The 15,371-nt window shown below is 41.5% G+C and overlaps 1 protein-coding gene across 1 annotated transcript in view; it reads left to right on the plus strand.

Moving 5' to 3' along the window:
- cers1 (ceramide synthase 1) overlaps window positions 1–15,371 on the plus strand; it is a 37,049-nt gene that overhangs the window by 11,998 nt on the left and 9,680 nt on the right. The window contains exon 2 of the mRNA XM_030050413.1: window positions 14,464–14,623. Within this exon, the coding sequence (XP_029906273.1) occupies window positions 14,464–14,623 (160 nt within the window). The remainder of the gene's footprint in view (window positions 1–14,463; window positions 14,624–15,371) is intronic.

Below are 15,371 nucleotides of genomic sequence, written 5' to 3' on the forward strand. Positions count from 1 at the left end.
ATCAATACCAAAGTTGTTTTAAAGGTGTACTCTAAAATGGCATCGAAGTGAGGACCCTTTAGACTGAAATGACAAAAAAGCATGGAATAAGCATGAAATTTGGTGGATGAATCTGCATGGTTCTCATCGTCCACCTGATTCACTGATAAATGACATGCATAGGCCCAGTCCATTTCTTTTTTCTTTTCTTTTCTTTTCTTTTTTTTTTTTGTCTTGTCAGTGGAGTATAAACCGTCCTGACCTCAATCAAACCTCAGTTTTGCATGCTGCACCTGAGAGATAAGTGGCCTGGCTGGAGCTAGCTGCTTAGTTTAGATGTATGCTGAGCTTAGCAGCGATCACAAGCTCTGTTTGTAGTTTATGTTTATGGAAGGCTTGAACAAAGGAACACATGGTATTAAAGCACAAACTTTAAGTCAGTAGCGGTTTTAGGCACGGGCGAAGCGGGCAGGCGCCAGGGCGGCATTTTTTCATGTCATGTGGGGGGCGGCACGAGCGCAAAATAAATAAATAAATAAAAAAATCAGCGCTGCAAAGCAATTTTCTATTACTGTATTCATCCAAATATAAGACGATATTTTCTCCATTGAAAATGCCCTGAAAAAACGGCCTCGTCTAATATTGGGGGTCTAAGACTTGCATATGTAAACCAGTAGGTAGGCTCGCCTGATGCCGCGATTACCGCCGAATGGCCGCATTGTGCCGTCAAATCAACCATGTTTTCTGTGTAATTGTCCGTTGTGCTGCTGCAGCCGTGTAGTTGATTTATAATAAAAGGTATATATGGCAGTATGTGTGCGCCGCTCACCTGTCAGATCTGGCAGACCTGACCGGGTGGGCGCGGCACCGGTTGGCATGAGGACAGTGCCGCGGCCGGCCCGCCTGGTGGCGGCAGGTGGCTTTTTTATTCAAACAAGATTTTGTCCATATAAAAAGTATTTTTCCAAAAAAAAAGGTATTTGTACAGGTGCTGGTGCCCCTGCCGTGCACAGCATGGCCGGCTCTGGGAGGGGCGCCTCTAGCGGCGAAGGGCGCAAGGCAGTAATTTCGCCCAGGGTGGCAACATGGGCAGAACCACCACTGCTGTAAGTACTCATAATAATGTAGAAGAGTTCTGTCAAACATAGGTGACAGCCAAATGTTCACAAAGTGGAATAAACTGGGGCTTCTAAAAGATACTAAAGCATATCCTGTACATGGTTCCACATCCAATAATTGTAACAATAGATGCTGTCACAACTGTTGACAAAAATTCACAATAGAAGATTTCAAGTTCAGGTTTTTAGAGACTGAAATGGTCCTCTAAAACAGGGGTCCAGAGTTGAAACCAGGAGGCAGAGTTGTAATCCTACATGCTTGTCTGCCCTTCTATTAGAGCAGGTACCCAGCCAACACTGTCTGCCCCCTGACCATTTAAATCAATTGAATCAATTAAAAGTAAACAGAGGAGGAGCTATACATAAAAACCTAATTAAATTGAACACTACCACTGTGGCACTAAAACAAAATAGGATACTCAAATGTGGACTCTGTGAACAATCTAACATCAGATGATTATTTTGATTTACTTTGTTTTGATTTGCTTTACTGAAACCTGGCTGTGTCATGAAGAATATGTTAGCCTAAATGAATCCACTCAAAGTCCTAAGTCATATTAATGCACATTTTCCTCAAGGCACTGGTCAAGGAGGTGAAGTTGCAGCAATCTCAACTCAAACCTATTAATTAACTTTAAGCCTAAATTCAATCATAATTCATTTGAAAGCCTTGCTCTTAGTCTCTCACACCTAACCTTGAAAGCACTGTAGTCCACTCTATTTGTTATAGTGTACTGCTGTGTAAGGACTCCTATGCTGACAGTCCCTGCCAAACTGATCATTTCGTTGATGGTGCTGCAGACTCACTGTGAATTACTCTTAATTCTATTGCCCCTCTAAATAAGAGGATAATAAAACATAAAGAACTTTGCTCCATTGTATAGCCCCCAAACTCGCAAACTGAAGCAAACATTGCAAAGACTTGAAAGGATACGGCGCTCCACCAAGCTGTAAGAATCTCACTTAGTTTGGCCTCTGTAATGCCCGAGCCTCCTATTACTCATCACTTACAGAGGAAAATAAAAACAGCCCTAGGTTTCTTTTCAGCACTTTGGCCAGGCTGACAAAGAGCCAAGCATCTATTGATCTATAATTCTAACTATCAGAGACTAAATTAATTGCCTCCTACCTCTAACTGACACCAATCTCTCTTCAAACATAGAAACCTTATTTACTGATGCAAAATGTGATATATCGACCTTCCTGAACTAATTTCAATGATTTCTTCATCTAAGCCATCTACCATCTACCTCTTTTTAAAAAGCCTATTCTAGATCCTGGTGAGTTATCTAACTATAGCTGTGTATCTAACCTTCCCTTTCACTCTAATATCCTTGAGAAAGCAATTGCCAAGCAGTTTCAGCATGTTTTTTAGATACTTAATTTCTGCCTGATAGTTTACATTTCACTTCATCTCCTCCTTCAGCCGAGTCAAAATAATACCATGTGACACTTTACTCTGCTTATATGTAATATATAGAATTATAAACTGTACTTACAAATTGTTGGGGGGAAAGTGCCAACAAAACAATTTTCAATTAGAATTTTTATGTAAATGTTTATGGTCTGCTTGACGAGAACTCACTTACTCGACCATGTTTGCACCCCAAGCAGACACCCTCTCTACGTTTAAGAGTAGCTTTAAAACTTTCCTTTTTGTTGGTTTTTTGTTAATGTTAGGGCTGGCAGAGGCTTGCCTTGGACCAGCCCATAGTTATGCAGCTATAGGCCTGGACTGCTGGGGGACCTCCCATGATGCATTGAGCTCTCTCTCCTCTCTCCGTCCTTACATCTTCATATTCCATTAGTGAATGTTCCCAACTCAGCATCTTCTCTCTCCTGTAGTTTTGTGCTCTCTCCCGTTTGACCTCCCTTCCTCTGCAACTTTCTGCTTTCTGCCTGTGGAGAGTCTACATCTGTGATTGCAAGCCACCAGCTGCCCCCATGATCCTGACCTTTCTACAACTACTATTCTAATTATTATTAGTCTTATTGTTGTTAATCTTATCATTATTATTATTTAGCCCCACCACAGTCAGTCCCATGATTATCAGTATTGTTACTATCATCATCACAATTAATATTACTATAGATCTGTATGTGGAACTTGCATTATACTATGTTCTGCATTGTGCTTTGTCCTCATGCCATCTCTCTCTTTCTCTCTCCATTTTTTGCTCTCTGTCTGTCTCTCTCTCTCTCTTTCTCTCTGTCGCTCCCTCTCTCTCTCAACCCAAACAACTAATTTAACCTTAATCCAAACATCCAATCATGGCTTATCTCAAATACTGTAGATAGAGCCATGACCCTTTTCTACCTTGTGGAAGATTTGTTCTTGAACACAGCACCTACACACACACACACACACACACACACACACACACACACACACACACACCACACACAGAGTTCTTTCTTCATTACCCTTAGTGTCTCCTAAGTAGCCATCACCTGTGCTCTGTGTGTGTGTGTGTTTTTAAGCTAGGTTTGGACTATCTGTGGGTGGATAATTACTGTGAGCACATAAGCCAGTGCTCCTCTCTGCTTCTAGGTGCATACACACATTGGCTGGTTGAACATATATAGATACATATACATATGCTGACACTCCTGTGTGTGTTGGCAGTGATATGGCTGCTGCATTATGAATGACAGCCATATGTTTCCTTGCTGACAGTTTGGATAGAGAGCAGCTTGTGTGAATGACTAAACAACACTTCTCAGCCTTGCTCCTCACAATCAAAGAACTTTGGTGGATGGATGAAGACTAGACTTTACACAATGAGATTTTTGATAAATAATCACCAGATGATATCTAGTCTCTTATCATGGTAACAGTCTAATATTTATATAATTCCCATCCCTACTTTCTTCATCTCTCTCTCTCTCTCTCTCTCTCTCTCTCTCTCTCCTCTCTGTCCTTTTACTGAAATCGCTTTAGACATAAGAAGAAGTGTGTAATTTCTGAAGGAAAGATTTTATTCCTTCTGCAAAGTGAAAGTTGTGGCTTTATAATGGCTGTCAGTGCAGGGTGAGAGACAGCAGAGTGAAAGTAAAAGAGTGAAACCACAATAATACTAACCACTATCGTAGTGTAAAGTGGGATAGCCTGTAGGCCTAAATAAAAGACATATGACCCCAGATCACAAGCTCGGTGTTGGTACTGTTCATAGCAAGAAATTAGATACACAACTGCACAGAATAAAGTGCTTTCTGTGTTAAGCAGCCTCATTAGCTGGGCCCATACTGCTGGAGGGGATTCTTATCGTGTGAGGTGACATGATCATAACCAGGGTAGGAAAATAAAGTGCTAGTGTCCACTTGCTGGAGAGGATAGTTCATCCCAACATTTTCCACGCAGCTATAGAGCACTAAGTCCAGCCAAAGTAGCTACTAGAGTAGAGAAACTTATCCTTAGCTGAAACTCATCAGTATGGTAGTTGATGTAAATTCCCCATCCTGATCATAACCACAAGCAGTTAAAATACATATCTGGAAAGTTTAGCCTCTTCAACCCTGCTGGTTCCATTGGTGGATTTGTTATTACAAATGCATGCTGCTTGGCTGATCTTTGTTCAAACCCACAGAACTTTATTTTAAATTCTAGTTGAGCTTCCAAGTTTTCCAAAGATACCAAATATGTGCTGCGGAATTACAGGGAAAAGTGCATAAAATGAAGCACAAGACATCTATGCCTAGATATTTTTTGTTTGATGTAATGGTACAGCCCTAAAACAATGGCATGAAGATTTAATGTTGTGTTAAAATTAGCAGATACTAAATATATATGTTACATTGTCATAGAACATGGAAAATTTGTTTTTATCTAAGTTTGAAGCAAGGAGAAATTCAAGGGAAATTGAGTTGAAGCGGTTAAGACAATGTAGTAAGAAAGCTAAGTCAGGTATATATTACCTAGTTCATTGTATTTGTGCTGATTTTATCTCCACTGTCTTAAAACATCACTCATCATGGCATAGAATTAGATTAAGATGCACCATACCAGTTGTATTGAATTGTGTGTTGGTAAAATGTCGCAGCCCAGCTGTCCTGTCCTGTCAGGTGTGATAATGTTTGACAGGCAGACTGTTGAGAGCCTCTGTGATGTGACTGCTCAGGGCTTACTGAACTCTGTCTAGACGAACACACCATTAGCAGCGTTTCCGCCATGTATTGTACATTTTGTAGCGGCGGCACGCTGCTTCTGAATCTTATCAAATGTCATGAAGTCACAATTACAGGACTCTGAGGTGCTGAGACTATCTCGTCTATAACCAGTGTTTTCCGCTACAGGGGCTGACTCTGACTACATTGTCTCCTCTCTTGCTGTTAGTAATCACCAGCTGTCCCTTTAGTTGACTGAGGCATAAGACCTGTGAAAAATATGATTCTGAAATGTTCCTGCAATAGCAACCATTGCCCCGGTCACACTAGCAATAATACCTGTTGCGCTATTTAAAGAGAGTAACACAGATGACACACAAACCAACCACCACAACAGAACAGGGGCGAGAATCCATAAACGCCTCTATTTAGTGGCTCTAATTTGTAAAACAAACAAACAAACAAAAAAAAAAAAGAAGATTGGCTGAAGGTAAATGATTATGTTATCATGATTTTGTTTTTGGTGAGAAACTTGTCTCTCAGTCCGCTCAATTCAATTAAAAAAAAAAAAAAAAAATATATATATATATATATATATATATATATATATATATATATATATATATGATTGTAGACGTTTTTGAAATATCTGTGTGCATGAACATCCTTCTCCCAAAGCTGGGATCAAGCCAGCAAACCAAGTTGCTAATCTGTGATGTTACCAAGAAACAAACCTGATGCTGCTCTACAAATTGAGTGTGAGAGTGATTGCCAATGAGTGTGTGTAATGTAGCTCAATCCTATGATGGTATTCCACCACTAAGGCGAGGTTCGTTTGATTTGATGCCCAGGAAAAGCCATTTACAGCATGAAATGTGGGGTTAACACCTCCACAGGGAACAGCTAATAGACTAGACCCCCTTATGAAAAGGTATGCCTTTTCACTGCTGTCTCACACACACAGATACACATCATACTCGTGTAGGAAGTAGTGTGTGGGTGTACGCACACACCCACGCACACTGTACACTAAAAGGCATCAGACCCATTTCATATTTGAATACAGCAGCAACAGAATACATTTGCAGGGTTATTTCTAGCTAAAAATGGGTCTTTGCTGGTGCACTGCTGTGAGGGCCAGATGAAGGCAGATGCTAATTTGCATATTAGTGGCATTTGCTGTGTCAATCAACAACCCAAGAATTAATTCTAAGACTTTAAGATCTTTTAATGCCAGTTATGATGAAATGTGAGGACAGGTCTGCTACTGACTGATACACTTCTTTAATGTCTGTATTATTGGGCTTTTTCTCACCAAAAAAACAACAACACACCAACTAAATGTTTTTAAGACCTCTGATACGGATTTGATGACTGAAAAACAGAAGTTTAGTAGTACCAAAGAATTTTGAGGTCTTCAGTATACGTAATCCAATTCAAGATATTTTAAGATGTTTCTGTTTGAATGTATTTCCTTGCTTTTGCTTGGGCTTTGGTGGTGAACACATTTGAACATTCTTCCCCATGGTCTATAAAGGGGAGATTTTAGTTTAGTTGCTGCTGAGAGATAAACTCACCGGCAGGCCTGAAAAGTTGCTAAATCTGTTGACAGAGTGTTATTAATGTGTGCCCTCTCACGGTCAGAAGGCCAAAATGTGCCACAAGTGAAACGATTCAAAGTGTTATTTCTTGCTTTTTTTCATTTGGTGTTAGCGGAAAAGCCTTCGTTTGGCGGTTACCAGAAATAGCTTCACACAGGAAACACCCTGCAGTGCAATAAACAATGTGTTGTGGCACCAGACATCACCAAGTTCGCTGACCTGATGCTGTACATTAAATATACATAAGATAAAAAATGTGGACAGTTGAATCTGCCTTGACTGGCACCTGCCAATAGCACCGCTCTGCCCATTGTTTCTGTCAGTGTGTGGGTGTGTGCTTCTCTGTCTTTGCATCCTTATATCCGCTGCTGTTTCAGCTGTACGTGTTTCTCCACAGATTCATTCACTTCAATTACAGATTGAGCATTTTGGAGTGCAGTAAAGGTCCATGGAATAGTCTTGGTACTCGTATAAGAAAGGAACCGATCTTACATCCACCATTGCCCGGCAGCACAACGCCTTTCATCTGTCCTCCCTTTTCCCTCCTTCAGTCGCATTGAAAATAACCTCCCAGGGACTGCATCTCCCAGCGTGCAACACAGCTGTCCGTCAGCTGCTTAGATCCCAGTGAGTGGGCGGGAGATGGGGGTGAGAATAGGTCATGACTGGAAAAAAAAATACATTAGCAAAAGCAGCAGTTATCTGGAGAGTTTAGGAGTTGTGTGTGTGTGCGTGTGTATGTATGAAAAGGAGAACAAAGAAGTACTCTGGCCCCATCTGTCTATGTCTGGGGTAAGGGCTTTGTTCCCCCATGACAGCTGGTCCCCCATTGCCTCACTGAGAAGGGGGGTGGGATGGGGTAAGGGGGTGATGCATGGCAAAAGAGGAGGCGGTGTGGCGGCAGAAAGATGCCTAATGGAAGAGAGATTTGAGGAGATATGAGAGAGTGTATGAAGGAGGAAATAGCAGCCCAGGGTCAAAAACTGTTTGCAAACTATCAGTGTTTGATTTAACCTACTTAGCACAGCAGATGTGTTTACAGGACAGAAACAGTGTTAAATTAGTTGTTAATCGCTGAAAAGTATACTAAATTGACTTGCAAATAGTCTAAAAATCCTGATACTCATTGGTCTGGCCGTTTCAAATGTGATTTGATCCACTGATGGAAAGAGAACAGAAGGGAACTGTGACCAGACTGGATTTCAAAGCAAGACCGAGACGGAGAGAGTGATATTATACACAAAAAGAGAAACACAGGCCAGACAGAGCAAGAGGAATAAAAGAGTGAGTGAGAGAAAGAGAGAGAGAGCCTTATTGAACAGATCCACACACAAGCCAGCATCCTGACTCACTGGCCCACTTTATCCTCTTATGTAACAGTCCAGTGGAGTCCATTCAGCTGCTGTCCTCTCTCATCCCTAGCTTCCAGGAAGGACAGAGTGGGGAAACAGAGGCCTGGTTAGAGAGCGCAGGGTGAAAGGGAGAGCTATGGGGTGCAGCTGGTTTTGGTTGAGCGGACAAAGAGAGGAAAGGAGGAAGGGAAGACGGGAGTATGGAAAAGAGAGCGGGAGAGCTTTTAGCCACACTGTAGGATCCTGGCAGCATGGGTTGCCATCCCTGCATAGTTGCTAAGGGAACCACTTGTTCACTGTGAAGTCTCATTCACTCTCAGTCTCTTTCCTCTCATAAACAGTGTTTCTCTAATTGCTTCCTGAGCCTCTCTCCTCTTTCCCTTTCCCCTCTCATAAAGGATATTTTTGGTTATAATTTATTTTCCAACATGGCGTTCAACATTTCTGCGCGTTGTTGAAGAGTTTGGCATCTCTGATTCACCTGGCTTCCTGGTCTTCACACCCAAAGGACCAATGTCATCTCCCAACAGCTGAACCCAAAAAGTGATGAAACACATTTTTTCATCACAGTAACACACACACTGCAGTGAGACCTGCCTACATCCAATTTCTGGAAATTTGCAAATATTATTGCAGTATAGCATTGCTAATGGTATGTTAATTGGCAAGTACAAACTACTGACTGGGAAAACATGTCAACCCCTTAATAGTAATTACAAGTAAGTGTAATTTTTTGCGCGTGCCAATGCCTCCCACTTTGCATCAGAAATTGTGGAAATGTCTCAAAAAGCAGTGAACATTGGAAATACACCAATTTTGGCAGTCTAAGGCATTTAAAATCAAAATGATCACTTCTGCTCACAATAATACAATCTCGTGTACTTATGAAGTCACATATATCTAGACTGGCACTGAGCAAAAAAGGAAAGGTAGTGGGTGAACAGCATGAAAAAATTATCAAAAGTAGTATTTTAACTGAAATGTCATCATAATTTTTGAATCACAGCTATTTAAAGAAAATGGGACTGCAGTGTGTGTGTGTGTGTGTGTGTGTTACTGGGTTAAAAGGGAATATTTAAATCAGTTTTTGGGTTCATCTGTTTGGGATTACGTCAGTGCTGTGTGAGTGTGTGTGTATTGGAGAGCAGCGCTCCCACTGACCTAAAGGTACTTCCAACACTACATTCAGGAAAGTGATGAAACTGTAAACAAAACAAAATGTTACTATGGGAAAACAACTCCAAACCAAATGCCACGATAGGAAAACAAGGCCCAGGTTGAAAACAGCCCACATTATCCTGCAAGGCTTTTCCTTCCCTCCATCAGTCTCTCCTCTCTCTCTCTCTCTCTCTCTTACTGGCAGGGTGAAAGGGGCAGAGAGAGGAGAAAAGCGAAATGAGAGCCAGTGACGCCCTGAGGTAGAGAATGAGCTCAGCCAGAGTTTGTCTGTCAGAGAAAAAGAGGGAGAGAGAGAGGGGAGGGTGCCGCTGAGTGGTCGTACGTTCCAGTTAAGTGTAATTCAAGGCCCTGTCATTTATCTGACAGGACTAGTGGATTATCTCACCGCCCTTGACCCAGTATACCCCCACTCTGTAGGCTGGCATAGAAAACTAATGGGTGGGTGAGACAGAGTGAGACGGTGGGTAGGGTGGCACAGAGATCGAATCGGATGAAGCCACAGGTAGGGTGCTGTAGACATAGCTGGCACAGAGGGAAACAGCAGGTAAGATGGTAGAGAGATAAATAGAATGAAAGTGGGTACAGCTTTAATAGAGGATATAGCAGCAGTGAAGCGGCAGTGTAATGGTGATTAATGAATAAGATATGGGCTGCAGAACTGAGACCAGGATGTTTACACCAGTCTGTCAAACCCACTGGTGTGTTTCACCCTTTGCTGCGTGTATGTGTGTGTGCACGCGCGTCATAGGGGGTGAGGACTATAAGCTCACAGGCCTCGCAGAGATGCAGACCACGCGGGGGTGATGCGGTGGAAGTGGTGGGGCGGAGGCGGGGGTGAGGGGTGCTCTGTGCTGACAGCTGGCCTCTATAAATAAATGTCGCAGGCAGGAGGGAGACACAGGGGTGAAGAGAGAGAAGCGGCGAGGGAGCTGGGAGGAGTGAGAGATTGGGGAGGAGGGAGGGAGAGGGGGAGAGAAGGAGGACAGGATGGCTAAGAGACGGGGTTTGATAGAGCGACTGACACAGAGAGAGAGAGGGAGGGAATGTGGTGAGTATGCTGCTGCTGTGCTCCCCAATCGTGACTCACTGAAACACAAGCCACATGTCACTGTGCTCTCGACCAATCGGCAGCCCCAGGTTGGGGTCAGGTGATGCAGCACGCTGCCTCACTCTTTCTGCTTGTGTCACGACAGAGGACCACATGCTCTGGTGCTGTTACTTTTTACTGTTAGCCCTGTCGGTCTTTCTCTGTCAGCTGCCTCCCCTGTCTTGTTTTCTTCCTCTAATCTCACTAATGTGGACACACCTTCTGATCAAAACAACAAAGAAAAAAGAAGAAGAAAGAATAAGAATGAGGAAAATAGGCCTGATCAATGTTGGATTTTTGGTAGATAGATAGATAGATAGATAGATAGATAGATAGATAGATAGATAGATAGATAGATAGATAGATAGCAAGGAATCTTCAAATTTCAAATAATTGGAGGCAAATGATATTTCACAGTTCAACCATGCATTTTTTAACTTCACACAATTCACACCATCATTACCTGTAAACAGTGTAGGCTGCCGGTATTTAATTTAATGATAACACTGTTTTTAAATGATCTCAAATCATTTTTCCTTAAGTATGTATGGCCTTTTTTGTATATTGGACAGCACATGTGCCAATATGGATACATCTGTGAGGAGCTACTGGCTGATATTATCCACCAACTGATATATGGGTCAAGCTTAACAAGAAAGGCAACTACGTAAATGAAAGGTAGATGACAGACAGAATAGATAACAATGATAATGACATTCACAGAATACTGCTGTTGTGTGAAAACATAATAACACCCTTGTCATCTTTGTAATTTACATTTTCTTCCATGGCTTAAGAGCTTACATGTTTCTTTAGGATGCAAGATCACTGAACCAGTTTAAAAGTTATTCTAGTATTTTAACATAAATAGGAAATTAAGTTTTTTTTGTTTGTTTGTTTGTTTGTTTGTTTGTTTTTTAATTGCTGTAATTGCAGAAAAGCCTTTCGCTCCAAGGGCACATGGTGTTTGTTCGGTCCAGCGATATCCCCCTCCACTAATTGATCATGTAACAGCCTGGTCCTATGATAGGAATCCTATTTTGTACTGTAGACTGTCAGCCTGGTGACAACTGACTGAGGTGTATCACTGAAATAGGCACCTTTCACTTTCCTGTCTCCAGTTACACAGGTCACTTGCATCCCAAAGTGGTGGTGATGGTGTGCGTGTGTGTGTGTGTGTGTGTGTGTGTGTGTGTGTGTGTGCATGTATGTGTGACAGGCATCTCCTCTGTCAAGAGGTAAGACAAGACGCTGGGGTTTGGTTTCCTGTCTTGGCACAGTGGTGATGCACTGAACACCTGACTGTCCACTTGCCTATCTGATACATGTCTTACTGTCCTTACCTGCCCACCTGGCTGTCTGTCTGTCTGTGTGTCTTTTTCCCTGCCGGAAATGTGTGTCAAAAGGCTTTGTTCTGCCTTGTGTCCGTGTTTGTGCTTGAAAACAGCCAATATGACACTATTCTTGGAACTCAGCGCTGACACCTATCGGCTCAGCTGCTCCATGTGGAAGATTGGAATGGAATGTGGAATATGGAATGGAATATGTAAGATATGGAAAACACCCGACACCACAGGCCTGTCGTGCTGTTTCCTAGGAGTGGAAGCACATGGCCCTCCCTTCTCTTAAATATGACACAGCTGAATGAGAGTTTATCAAAATATTTCTTCCAGCTTACAGTTGTTTCAGTAGATCAAATAGCTTGCATGACCGGATGTATATGACCCACTATCATGGCTAAAGCAGCACAGCAAGTTGAAAACATACCAAGGAAAGGTTATGTCATAACAACCCACACCAACAACTGGCTAGTTTATGTAGATTTTAAAGGTCTGGAACTAATCACTGAAACTCATAACTATCATAAAAGTGGTGACAAAAAGACATTACTAGAAATCTTGACAAACAACCTTATGCATCTAGTACATAAATTTATCTGTTAATTAATCAATTCATTATCTATCAGTTGCACTCATGTATCTGACCCATCAAGGTAGCAACACTTTTTTTTTTTTTTTTTTTTTTTTTTTTTTTACATTTTTTTGTCTGCTGGTTTCAGACTTTCCAGTCATGTCTGCTGGTGAGGTGTTACATTGGTCCTCAATTCTTGATTTTCTCTTATCTGTGTCCCAACACAGCACAAAACTCACTAGCTACATGAGCCAGTGGTGCACTAAACAAAGTACAGTAAAGAGATTAGCATGAACTGCTCTCGCTGTAGTACACACTGTAACAATGTACATGATATTATTAGTATATGATAATGGACAGATGGTGAGAGTAATACTCTGGTGAGCCCCAGAGGGAGAAGAATATGTAAACAGATAGGATGACCTGAGTAATGTACAGTAAAACATCTTATTCCAAGCCTCCAAAACTGTTTGAATCATGTCATGAGTGTACATTATTTTAAACATATTTGAGAACCCACTTTATTTTATTTATTTATTTTTTGTTTAATATGTCCTTAATGATGCCATTGTCGGTTCCTTTCTTATACAAGTACCAAGACTATTTCAAGACTATACTTGACTCCAAATTAACTCCAGTCTTCAAAACTGAAGCTTAGTTAGCCCCAGCAGGGACAGGAAAACATGTAGCACAAGTCTAGTTTGTCCCTTTGCCTTTCTCCATCTGTCCATTTTGCATGTCTCTCTTCCTTGTCTGAGTGAGATTATGTGAACCAGTCTGATTATGTTAGTCTGTCCGTTTCCAGCTCAGTGATTTTAGCGTGGCATTAATACTGTCAAAGTCAACGGTTCAATTCCCACTGCAGCTCCCCATGCTAAACATCTCTGTGGTACTGCCAGGCCCCTCTGCCTGTGTGGTTTGTGGGTTTGGTTGTGATAGTGCTGCAGACTGCTCACAGTTGAGGGCAGGGGGTTTATCACATCAGAGAAAATGTTGAGAGATGAGACAAAGGGAGCAAGCCAAGGGATTGGACATTCTGTTTGAGACAGCAGTAAGATTGGGAAAGGGAGGGAGAAAGATAAGTGGGCATATCTGTGGGTGTGGATGGGCGGGGGGAATGTTATCAGACTACATCAGGACGGCAGGAAGCCGCTCTCTGACTTCCTTTAATTCTGCTTGAGCAGCAAACTGTAATCAGACTTGTGCAAGACGTAGTTTGTGTACGCTGTCACGTGCTTACATTGCTTGTGTGTGTGTGTGTGTGTGTGTGTGTGTGAGAGAGAGAAAGATGGAAAGAAAGACAGAGTATACATGACTTTGTGACTAAAATATTGATTGTATATAATATTCATATACTAGACATTCTCTGGCATCTTTCTCCAAATTACAGTATCTGTTATCTGTGTTTAAGCAATAAACATCTTGTCATTGGGAGTTGCACTGGCAGTAGGCCAGTGTAACTCCCAACAAAAAGAGCTACTGTGTATATACATTTTGATGGGGGGGTTATCTAAAGTTTATTGCCTGATACATCTAAAATGTCGAGTATCCAAGCTGTAAATATTGTCTTATTTATTTATTTATTTTTTTAAATTCAGACCAAACCTATCCTACAGAATATAGCATTTGTGTTTTTTATTTCATTATAGAGTTCATTAGCTGGTTCATCTGTTGAAGATGCATGTCCGGCTTTGTGTCTCCCATTTAATCCCGAAGTTGTTTTCTCTAGCCAGCATTTATTAGTTCTCAAAAATATGCCCAGAGCAGCTTTAATAGTTAAGACCCTCTGGAATCTGTCTGTAGTCCTGCTGGCCTTGGATCAAATCCCATCACAGCTTTCTCTCTCATGTCTCTTTTGCTCTTACTGCCTCTCAGTTCCCCTACTGTCACAATAAGAGAATTCCAAAATGAGATATGTACCATTTGAATAATGTGACACCTCCTTTGACAAAGTGCTTAAAGTAAATCTCTTAAATATTATTGAAGCACAGGCCTCACAGCGGTTTGCCTACTCACATGCCTAAAGAAACCACTTACAGTGATTCTCTGACTGACTTTATCACATTTTCCAATTAGCCTGCCACACTGACTGACTTGGTGTCTTGCTGTTTCTTCTCTGCCCTGTCCTACAGCCTCTAGCACAGTGGTGCAGGCTACTGCCCAAAGATGCTGCCAAGATGCCGGAGAGCGCGTGGAAGCTGGTCTTCTACACCATGTCGTGGTCCTACAGCACCTACCTGCTCTTCTTCACCTCCTACAACTTCTTTCACAATCCCCCCTCTGTCTTTTACGGTAAGGAACACTGCATCATGGAGTGAGGAGGGATGTGTGACCAGATAGCATAATATAATATAATGTTCATTCAGTTCAGTTTAGGTGTTTCCAAGTGTAACTTTGAAATTTCAGTTCACATTCATTCGTTCGTTCATTCACAATGTTTCGATCCTGGTCTGTATTAGAGGAAGCTTGAGCTCAGGAGGTGTTTAGTAATGGGACTGAGCCAGTCTCTTACCTAACATGGAGATAAGCAAGATAAGGAGGGGAAGTCAGTTTAGTCGAATGAAACACAACCGTCATCATGGCCTAATCTCACTAACACTCTGTAGAGTGAATACGTAGATGGAAAGTCACAAAGTACATTTACTAATTATACTGAAGCACAATTTTGTGGTGCTTGTTCTTTCAGTGTCTTTTACATTTTATGAAACGTTTTCTCCATTTCATTTCAGAGGAAAATGTTGTAATTTGCATTCCATTGTAGTTACTAGTTAGTTTGTAGGACATGCAAAACATATTATAGTCTCATAAAATATGATGTATTGTTAGAGCCAACAGTATATGGAGCTGTTAGAGCTACAACACAAAACTACTTTTGACAGGTTGATGCATCAATAATTTAACTCTCTGAGAGGAACGATTCTTCACAATGACTGCTCTTACTTGACATACCTGAGTGCATTTTACTGCTAATGCTAATTTTAGTTTTGGTATTGCTGCTTTTATTTAAATAAAGTGTTTGAATACCTTTTCCTTCATTTCT

The sequence above is a fragment of the Myripristis murdjan genome, chromosome 4 (genome assembly GCF_902150065.1).
Source record: "Myripristis murdjan chromosome 4, fMyrMur1.1, whole genome shotgun sequence".
Taxonomy (NCBI): Eukaryota; Metazoa; Chordata; class Actinopteri; order Holocentriformes; family Holocentridae; genus Myripristis; species Myripristis murdjan.